Genomic DNA, 10,332 nt, shown 5'->3' on the forward strand with positions numbered 1-10,332 from the left:
TCGAGGACGAGCAAGAATTAAGCTTGGGGATGCTTGATACGTCTCCAACGTATCTATAATTTTTTATTGCTCCATGCTATATTATCTACTGTTTTGGACATTATTGGGCTTTATTATTCACTTTTATATTACTAGCAAACATGCATGTGCGTTGCAACGGGAGTAAAATCACACTCCTGTCACAATAAGCACGACTCAAGACCCCTTCGCAGGTCCATGTTATCTATTTGAACATAGTGTCTCATCCGTGTTGTCGCTTATTCTTCTTCCAACCTTCACCGATCATGTCACGGTGTCCAAGTGATCGCAGTGCGTCCTAACATGGTCAACCCCAAGGTGATAATTACGGCCACCGCACTCATACCTGTCACTAAACCACGCCATCACAAGTCAATGTCTAATAGATTTAAAACTAATATCGTCGAGCTAGGCATGACAGGTGTCCTTCCCGAGCTATGTCCTACGCCTAGTTCATACACCATCCCTCTTACGCCCTCTCGGTTTAAAATGGTATTTTTTAAAAATGCATCAACATTCTATTTTAAACACAAACACTTTTTAAATCACATAATATTTTAAAGAGAGTGGATATTTTTTAAATTGCGAATATTTTTAAGCATGTGAACACTTTTTAGAGTTACATGTTTTTTCATTTTGAGAAAAGAGTTAGTATTTTGTAAATTATAGAAACATTATTTTGATAAATGAACACTTTTGTTAGCACTACACAAATATTTTAAGATGCATAAATGACACAAAAACAATTAAAGATGAGCACTTTTTATGAGTAATTGGATAATTGGATTTGGAGTGCAAGGTATGCACGCCCAAGCTTTTCTCCTTAACAGGCATGAGGGGCATTTTTTTTTATTCCTTTCTTTTCGGAGGCAAGACGAACTAATATTTTTTCTTGAGGTAAGGCTAAATTTATTCCTCCATTCTTTTAATACCTTTTCCTTCGTCAGGCACAAGGGGAATTTTCCTCTTTTTATTTCTTTCCTTTCGGAGATAAAGCGGACTTTATTCCTTCATTTAATTATTTTCCTTCTTGAGGCAAGGCTATATTTATTCCCCCTTTTAATTTCTTTCCTTTCCTGAGTGAAGACTGACTTTTCTTCTTTTATTTCCTTCCGTTCTTAGAGGCTTCTGCTATAAGCAAGCTGGGATTATTAAACAGAAGAAAGAATCCACTTTTGTACGTACAAATGTGTCCTAGCTTGGTGGATCGTACGAGTTGTGAAGGCAAGCAGGTTCAGGGTTCGATCCCCAAGTGCACTTGAATTAGTACTACCTCGCATATATGTTTTTAAACGAAAGCGTATTGTGACGGTGAACCCACGGAGTCAATCCGTACTTTATTATTATAGCACAAATGCCCGTGCGTTGCAATGGGGGAAATAGTTTATATTCAAGTTTATCTATAACAATATATGCAAAAATACATTCATTGTTCATGCAAATTTTATTCAATTTTTTCAACATCCAAAATTATCAAAATAGGACATGCTCTGTGCATTGCAACGGGAGAAAAAAAAAGGTTGACATGCTTCGCTGCAAAGCAAACGTATTGTGACGGTGAACCCACGGAGTCAATCCGTACTTTATTATTATAGCACAAATGCTCTGTGCATTGCAACGGGATTCCTTGGGGCTCTAGTTCGAAACTTGGGACATGAATCCTAGTAAACTAATCAGATGACAACCTTATCTTTTAGATTACCATAATACTAATAAAATTATCATACACATGGGCACCGACATTAAAAGGTAAAAATGTGGTATACTTTGTCGGACGTCCAGGCATGCATGGTGTGGTAACCGTGATGTCCCATCGTATAGATATTCTTACTTTCTGTTTTGCTTAGTCTGTTGCACCTCAATTCACAGCTAGACTGGCTAGACGTAATTTTCTTTTTTTCTGGCTTTAATGGACGTGCAAGCATATATGTTTATGCCAGGTGTTCTCTAACCAGTGTATATATGTTAGTCCAACATTGTCTAATCCTTATCCGTACATGTATGATGTTTATTTTCTTTTTAGTTTCGCCTCCTCGTGGATACTATGAATTCGTGAGGGACAAAAACAGAATATTTTTTTGTGAACAAGACAAAAACAGAGTTAAATTCAACCTTAAAATAAAAAATGTAGCATCAAATTCTCTAAGAGAATGAACATATCTGTGCACGCTAACACGTCTCGGAGATTCCTTTTTTTTTTTTGAGGATCGTCTCGGAGATTCCCTAAAAAAATAAGTCTTGGAGATATTTGGTGACACCCTCGCTAGCTAACACGTCTCAGAGTTGAAAGGAGGAAAACTCAACATGGGTGCACGCGGGCTGATTTTCTCTTTTGAGAGCCACGTTGGCTAGGTAGTAGTAGAAATCAGCGCGTCAGCTGGGCATCCATGCTGCTTTTTTAAATTTCAATCGCCTCTCCCTCTTTGATCCTCCCGGGTACCGAATGTGATGCATGGCATCTTTTCTTATCATATCTGACCCCTCGCTGCTTTTGTTGGCTTGTTGATTCCGGAAACATCAAATGTATATAAGTTGCTAGGATTTAGTATGAACGGGCAAGGTGGGACTATTAATTAGAATCTCAAATTTTTTCCTTTGCTGCAGTCGTAATGGAGGGCAGGGCAGTTCGTGAGGTACGGGCCTGTAACAAAACTTTTGGCCCATTGACTGTGACGCCCAACTGGGCTGCTGCGGACAGAATTTTAGACGCCAGCCGTTAATTAGTACCACTAACGTAAATTTAGTACCACCTCGGATATGTTTAAAATTCAATCTAAAAGCGTAAAATCACGAAAAGAAGCGTATTGTGACGGTGAACCCGACAAAGTCAATCCGTGCTTTATTATTATTATTATTATTATTATTATTATTATTATTATTATATTATATATTATATATAATATATATATATATATATTAAGGAGAGATTAATTATTATTATATATAGGGATAGATGTGGAACAGATTTGCTGAAACTAAAGAACGGCAGCGGCGCGACATGGTGAACATAAGTGGCGCTGGTGAAGCAGCTTACGAAAGCGTATTGTGACGGTGAACCCACGGAGTCAATCCGTGTTTTATTATTATTAGGGATAGATGTGGAACAGATTTGCTGTAACTAAAGAACGGCAGCGGCGCGACATGCTGAACATAAGTGGCGCTGGTGAAGCAGCTCTGTAGTGACCGTGCCGGCGAACGGGGGTGTAGACGACGGGCCGAACGCCAAGGGGTACAAATCACCGATGGAATTACAACGCAGGATCACCGCCCTGGTCTTGAGGTCCTTGACAGAAAAACCAGAGATGTCAAATTCGACAGAAACAGGGTTGTCACTGCAAAGCTGGCGTACTTAAAGAAGCTTTTTGATCAAAGAAGGGGCAACCAAAACATTGCAGAGAAATGCCAGCAATCAAAGACCCGGTGCCAGCGCGTGATCGGAAGGTGTACACCAATCCCAACAATTATATGAGAATGAGTGGTGGAAGGGAGAAGGGAGTGGAGATAGACATGTGTGACGCCGCACCGGAGTCCAGGTACTAGTCGGAGGTGCTGCCAGACGACGAGGGCCCCACGATGGCGCTGTGGAGAGCACCTTGGAGGGACGCCATCTCCCACGGTTGGGTGGGTGCAGCATAGGCGATGGCGCCTGGAGGCGCGGTATATCCTGGTGGAGCCCCGTAGAGAGTTGCCGCGGTGTAGCCGTGGAGGACGTAGGGCCCGTACCCGTGAGCACTAGGCGGAAACTTGGACAGCGCAGCGTACATGGCCTGCTGTGGTGGCGTACCGGGGCGAGGGCCAAGGACACTGGAGCCCGACACACACCAAGGCATGGGCCATGCCTGGACAAGCCCAGTAGAAGAGTTGGAGCCCCCTACATCACAACATACATCAAGCAGCTCCGACAAGAGAGTGGTGTTGAGCCAGTGAACGACGACGCGGTCTGCCATCTCCCACTTGGGAACGTTGGAGCGCTGAACCGCCTCGGCGTCGACGTGGTCGCAGAGGCCGAACATGCCGATCACCGTGTCGAACTGGCGACTACTTTACAACTGAGGCTGGTTTACAACTGCTGTACGTACAGTCTATCACACATGTTCATTTTTGGTACAGTAGAAATGGAAGCTAGGGGGATTTAACTTTTCATAAACTAGTAGAGCATGTGTTTGCGTACGATTATATGCACCAGGGAAGATTAGACAAAGCGCTACATGTTATGCATCAACATGATACTTGCTGACTGTTCAATCCCTAACCTCTTGGTACGTAGCCTAATACTCTGTAACTTCAACTGTTCTTCAGGTAAGTGTGAGAATATTCAGTCGTGGTGGGAAGGAGGAAGATTGTCAGGCCCCAAGTCGAATCGACCTGACACCTCAAGCTACAGCCAAATATTCAGAGTTGAGAAAACAGAGCAAAAGCAGAGGAAGCGACAGAAAAATATTCAGAGCAGACCAGAGGATTAGAGTTGAGAAAACAGAGCAAAAGCAGAGCTTGATACATGCAAGTATTCAGAGTTTAGAAAGCAGAGCTGCATGCAAGCACAATTGCAGTCTATCTGTGTATGTATCAGTTCTGATTGTCCACTGCCTTCTGCCTTCACCCTCGTTGATAATTGCAGGCTCAAGAGACAGAATGAATTGACGGGGTCCATCATCAAGGGGTCTCCGGCAGGTAAGCTTCACAAGTCAAATACGTACATATATAGACCATCAGTATATCAAGGTACTAGTATCTCATTTGTCCTCAACAGCATCTTTCCCAGCACCTTCCTCGGGTCTCACCTTGGCCTTCTCCAGCATCTCCAATCCTGGCTGTGTTTGCCCGCTCTGCCCTTGCCCAAGAAAACAGGGCTTCTGCAAGGCGTGCGGCATCATGCTCCAGCATCCCCTACCTGCACATAATTAGGTGTCCACTTAAAGAAGCTGAACCTTTAACGCAAGTACACAACTACCGCACATCTCCATTTTCTAAATCAACCCCACACTCAACCTGATATGTTAGAAGCTCCCATAATCCTTAGAGTAGAAAATTGCTGGCTTTGATTCCCCAGTCAAAGGCTAATAAAAAGACTAGAGGTAGGTACCAGCTTCTATACTTCATGAATTCATGAATATATAGTGGTCAAGTACCAATGTAGGCACCACAAATAAACAGGGAAAGCCATATAGTATCAATTTTAATTTTGACTATATCACACTTCTTTCAACGATAATACACATAGGAAAAGAAAGAAACCGATAAATAAGGGATTATGGAGAGCTTCAGTTTGTCAATCCAGATATGAAATCATGAATCAAACTTCAGACAGAAGGTACTGACTCCTCACCTTTACATCACATTTTTCATACATAAACATGCCATAGCTGATACCTTTTTCGCCTGTTAGATCTGCTGGACATATCATGTACGAGATGGATGTGGATGGCAGCCAGGATATAGCTGCACCGTCAGAGAAAAATAACACTAAATGGAAATGGAACTCTAAGAGGCAAAAAGGGAAATGCCAAAAACCAGCTGCATACTCTGGTTCTCCAAATGCTACAAGTAATGGGTAAAATCAACCATACGAAGATAAGATGGTCACACAATTTCATAATAAACAGAGTTTGGCCCCTCCTCCTTTTTCCGGGCTTGAGACCAGCTATGCAACATGAAGCGTACCATCATCTTAGCATAGGCGGAGTTACACCCCCACTCCACACACCCCCATATACACATCAAACCCACCTAAACCAAAAACTAAAACCCAAAGAACAGGACACACACAACACACGAAGGCACAATCTCCAATACCAAGACCCAAGATAGAAACCTAAACGACACACACCAAATAAATGGTAAAGAAAACCCAAGACCCTCTTTTAGAATTCTTTTTGTCAGTGAACAACGAAGCAACAGACTACTCGACCCTCAAAACAAACTTTTTTTTGTGTCTGTTTTTTCCATTACTACAAAAGGCAGAGAAACAAACTTTTTTTGTGATTTTCATTTTCTCTTACTACAAAAGGCAGTAAAACAAACAAGCATTTTTTAATTTTTTATTCTGCTAAAAAAAAAGAGAACATAGCAAAAAAAAACTCTTCTTTTTAGTTTGTGCGGCTTTTCCATTTCTTGCAAAGATAGTAAAATAAGTAGATATTTTTTGTGCTTTTTTCCTTTGCTTAAAAGACAATAAATAGAGCAAAAAAACGGAAGCCTCCCAATCCCTTTTCTTTTTCTGCGGTGATTTGTTAACACTGCTGCCCGCCTGCATAAATGGAGTAACTCTCAGAAAATGTATTTGTGGAGTATCAATGGTTACTATTTAAAACAATGAAAAAATAGCACGCTATAGCGTCCCGAGCAATATCTCGCTAAATAAATCGATGTACAATATCTCTCTAATAGCGTATTTTAAGGGCCACGCTATTTTGTCATAGCATGTTATTTTTTTCTTTGATTTAAAATGATGAGAAAAATACATGTATCGTGCGTGCAGATTTGTAATTGCTTTTTTTTACAGTTGATTGGCAGTTCCTTTTATTTAATCTAGCCTAAAAAGGAAAAAAAACAAGGTGCAGATAAATACTCTACTTAGATAGGAAGTGTACGTACCTTGTTTCGTGGAGGTGGAGTTGCATGGCTAGATTAGCTCAATCGGTGTTTTAATCTGGGGAAAAAAGGAAAAGGAGATCCGTGAGATACACGGCTAGCGCTGCCCATGGAGATCAGCACTGAGGAATAAATAAATATACACTTGGTTACCTCCGACGCCAGTTCTCTGTAGCCCTTGGTATGATAGAATGCTCGACACGGTTGGGAAGCATATCCATTGCCTTCCTCACCGTTTCCTTAGCCTTCTCGTCGTCCGCACGAGGGGCATATAAAGTGACGACGACTCTCTTAAGCAAAGGGAGGTTCCCTAGGCTAGCAAAGTCAAAGCCAAAGCTAATGCCATCATCACTGGACTGTGCTACCACCTCAAACTGGAGTGATTCAAGGACCGGCATATCCCCCTCTTGAAACGAGTCAAGCGTTGCTTCTGTCCTGAAGAACCTCAGCTTGGGGAACGCACCAATGGTGTCATGGTGGAGAGTTGACACCGTCTCCAGCTTGAGGGCAACAAGCTCTCGAAAACTTCCAAAGACCTCCAGTTCTGGACTGCATACATGCAGTTTTAAATGGGACAGGTTCGGAAGAAGCGAGGGATTGATCCTCGCCACCATCCCAGGTTCTAGGTAGGACATGTGTAGAACACGTATTTGTGGAGACAGAACAATCCGTTCCCAGGGGTTCTCTTCGTGACTGGAATCTCTACACCCGACAACTAAATCAATGTCTATGACTTGGATCTTGCTCAGTTTGGCTACAGACTCGGCCCAACTATTCATTCTGCTACCACCATATACATATACGCTTTTAAAAATGTGGAGCTTCCTCAACTCTGTCAGCTTGCCCAGCTCTGTCACAAAGTTGGAGTGCCCATGAACTCGTCCTAGGCACAGCTCTTCCAGAGATGTCAAATTTCCGATCCAGTATGGCACTTCAATGTCTGTTTCGCAGATGTTCAAGCACTTCAGTTCACTTAATCGACCAATACTCTCTGGAAGTTCACTTATGCTATTTCTACCCAAGTCCAATACCAGCAAGAACTTCAGATGTCCTATTTCCTTTGGGAGCTCACTGATACCAATCCTCCCTAGTTTGAGGTGCCTCAAGTGAACTAACTTTCCAACATGCTCAAGCTTATAGCTACACTTATCCAAAGTGTCATTGCCTTCCAAAGCTAGGACACGCAAAACTTGAAAGCATGAAAGTGATGGCAACAAATCAACACTGCACATGGCATTAAATGACCTTGCTTGTAATGTTGACGTGCTAGCCAGGGGCTGGGCTCTACGATGAACAACTAGCCTACGAGCATTGCGATGTGAAGTTGTATATTGCTCCTTACTATCCAATACAGTAACAAACTTTTCCTCCTTCGACAATAGGCATATCATATCAACCATCATGTCATGGACACGACACCCAGTTATGATGCCAATATGCTCATCTCCCTCTACCGCCATTATCATGCTTTTGTTCACCAGCTCGTTGAAGTACCTCTCACCAATCTCGAATAGTCCTACCCCTGGTTCCTCATGGATAAAACCTTCGGCGACCCACTTCCATATCAAACTATCTTTTTCGATCAGATGATCTTCAGGATATATGCTCAGATACAATAAGCAAGTCTTGAGGTGACAAGGTAGATCATAATAGCTAAATAAAAGTATTTTCCTCGTGTTCTCCACGTCTTCATTTTCTTCATGCCCAAAACCAATTGAAGTGTATACCTTAGACCAAAACTCCACAGGTTTACCAGCAAGCAAACTAGCTATTGTGATTATAGCCAATGGTATACCACCACATTTATGTAAAATTTTATCATATACCACTGCTGGAAGATGATTATTCCATTCTATTGCAGCACAAGATAATCTTCTATGAAATAAATCCTTGGATAAATCAAGAGAAAGTGGTTGTAGCTTGTATACTTCACTGGCCATTGTGGCAACTTCGAGTGTACGAGTAGTTGTGATTATCCTGCTTCCACAATTGTTACACACCAAAGCGGTCTTGACCAGCTCCCATGTTTTTTTTATCCCATATGTCATCAGTGACAATCAAGTACCTGTCATTGCCATCCATAGCGCAAGGGATATAACAGATTAGTGGAAATATTTTATAGGGCCCCTAATATTCAAAATATCTTTAAAATGAGGATGCATGCATGTTAGCCTACTTGTTGAGGAATCTAAAGTTGCATTGTTGAATCAGGACATGGAGGGGGCTAGGAGAGAGACATGTATGCAAGTGCGGAGTTTAATTCCATTTCATCGTCCAAAATTATAGTTTTGATTAACACATTTCCCAATCTAGATTCTTTCAACTATTAGATATATTTTTGAATTGACATCAATTGTAAGAAATTCTAGAATATATGAAACAACGATGAAGATTCGACGGAAGTCCCAACCCAAATTATGCGCGAGTAGAAAAACCTTGATACAATACATTATTATGCGCATACAAGTACACATTTTTTGCAAAATACACAAGAGTGATGATAGGACATCGAAACCCTCATCTTATAATATGTCTCAAACCAATTGTTCTACTCATTTCTTCTCAGGATTGACGCTATTCTCCCCCATTTACTATTTGATGTATCTGAAACTACATAAAAGGGTGCGTACCTTTTGTTCTCGAGTAATCCTTGGAGTTTGTTGATTAGCTGTCTTTCATCCAACTCCGGGTACTTTTGGCCGTCAATTTCAAGGAGTATGTCATTGAGAACTTTCTTCACGCTAGGGTTCCGTCCAACCGGAACAAAAGCACAGCAATCAAATTGCGCTTTAAGCTTATCATACACTGCTTTGGCAAGAGTTGTCTTGCCAAGGCCTCCGAATCCGAAAATAGAGAGTATCTTGAGTTGCTTGGACGCATCAGCATCCCCATCACTCATCATATTGGTTAGCTCATTCAACGAATCATCAATACCAACGAGCTCTTTCTGGTCCTTGTATAAAGCCAATAGGCGAGGGTCAACCGGGGTTGCGCCAACAGGATTAGCAACCACGTCGTCGACCCTGTACCTATCACGTCGGTCAGCCGCCTCCTTGACGCGGACTTTGATGTCTCTGATCTCATCAGAGATCTCATGGCGAGTCTTGCTCTTGCTGAACAAGTTCCCCATCTTCTTCATGAGCTTCTTGAGTTTGTGTGGCTTGATGGCTGGTTCAGCTCCCTCGACGCGCACCAGGAACTTGTCGACGACGTCCTCCATTCTGAATGACAAGTCCCTGACTTGGTTGGCCCAGAGCTTGACCTGCTCGTCGAGCTGGTCTCGCGGCACGTCCCCAACCTTGCGGAGGGCAGCATGCATGCTCTCTAGCTCTCTCTCTAGATACTCAACATCTTCCTTGACGCCCGTCTGGAGCTTGTACTCCTCCGTGAGGAGTTGGCCAAGCTTGAGGAGGAGGCTGCCCATGGCCCCCGTCGCGAGGTCCATGGTCGCTCTCAGCAGCTGGGTTGCTGGAGAATATGCTGCTATAGGCTGCAGATCTACTTGCTGCTGTTGGATTTGAGAAAGAATCTATCTATGAGAAAATAGAAGGAGATGGAGATTTGGGAGGGGACTCACCTCACGCACCTGCAGACTTGCTCATGGAGTCAGGGAAGTAGGGGACTAGTGGAGATGGGGAGGAGCTAAGGATGAAGAAGATGTGGCCATTCAGGGGACACTAGGGGAGGAGCAATTGAGAGGAGGAAGAAGACCTGGACGCGACC

At 42.6% G+C, this 10,332-nt stretch overlaps 1 protein-coding gene and 1 long non-coding RNA gene across 3 annotated transcripts; both read right to left on the bottom strand.

Moving 5' to 3' along the window:
- Positions 1-4,441: 4,441 nt before the first annotated feature.
- LOC123165116 (uncharacterized) lies at positions 4,442-5,793 on the bottom strand. The gene is made up of 2 exons (XR_006482797.1): positions 4,800-5,793; positions 4,442-4,694 (listed from the first exon to the last, which is right to left on the bottom strand). It is a non-coding gene; the product is annotated as an uncharacterized lncRNA (long non-coding RNA).
- A 289-nt stretch (positions 5,794-6,082) lies between these two features.
- Positions 6,083-10,332, bottom strand: LOC123165115 (disease resistance protein PIK6-NP). 2 transcript variants are annotated; one of them, XM_044582746.1, is made up of 5 exons: positions 10,287-10,332; positions 9,240-10,214; positions 6,763-8,674; positions 6,613-6,667; positions 6,083-6,265 (listed from the first exon to the last, which is right to left on the bottom strand). In XM_044582746.1, exons 2-3 carry the CDS (start codon positions 10,052-10,054, stop codon positions 8,602-8,604), a joined length of 888 nt encoding a protein of 295 aa, XP_044438681.1. In that variant the 5' UTR covers positions 10,055-10,214; positions 10,287-10,332; the 3' UTR covers positions 6,083-6,265; positions 6,613-6,667; positions 6,763-8,601. The 2 variants fall into 2 exon arrangements, with proteins under 2 accessions (XP_044438681.1, XP_044438680.1); XM_044582745.1 differs by lacking the exons at positions 9,240-10,214; positions 10,287-10,332.

The sequence above is a fragment of the Triticum aestivum genome, chromosome 7D, assembly GCF_018294505.1.
Source record: "Triticum aestivum cultivar Chinese Spring chromosome 7D, IWGSC CS RefSeq v2.1, whole genome shotgun sequence".
Classification (NCBI taxonomy): domain Eukaryota; kingdom Viridiplantae; phylum Streptophyta; class Magnoliopsida; order Poales; family Poaceae; genus Triticum; species Triticum aestivum.

Excerpts from the sequence above, each read along its gene's own strand:
- LOC123165115 (XM_044582745.1), bottom strand. The coding sequence starts at position 8,657 with ATGACATATGGGATAAAAAAAACATGGGAGCTGGTCAAGACCGCTTTG. Across the intron at positions 6,668-6,762 it reads ACAGAGAACTGGCGTCGGAG|ATTAAAACACCGATTGAGCT; the intron begins GTAACCAAGTGT and ends TTTTTTCCCCAG.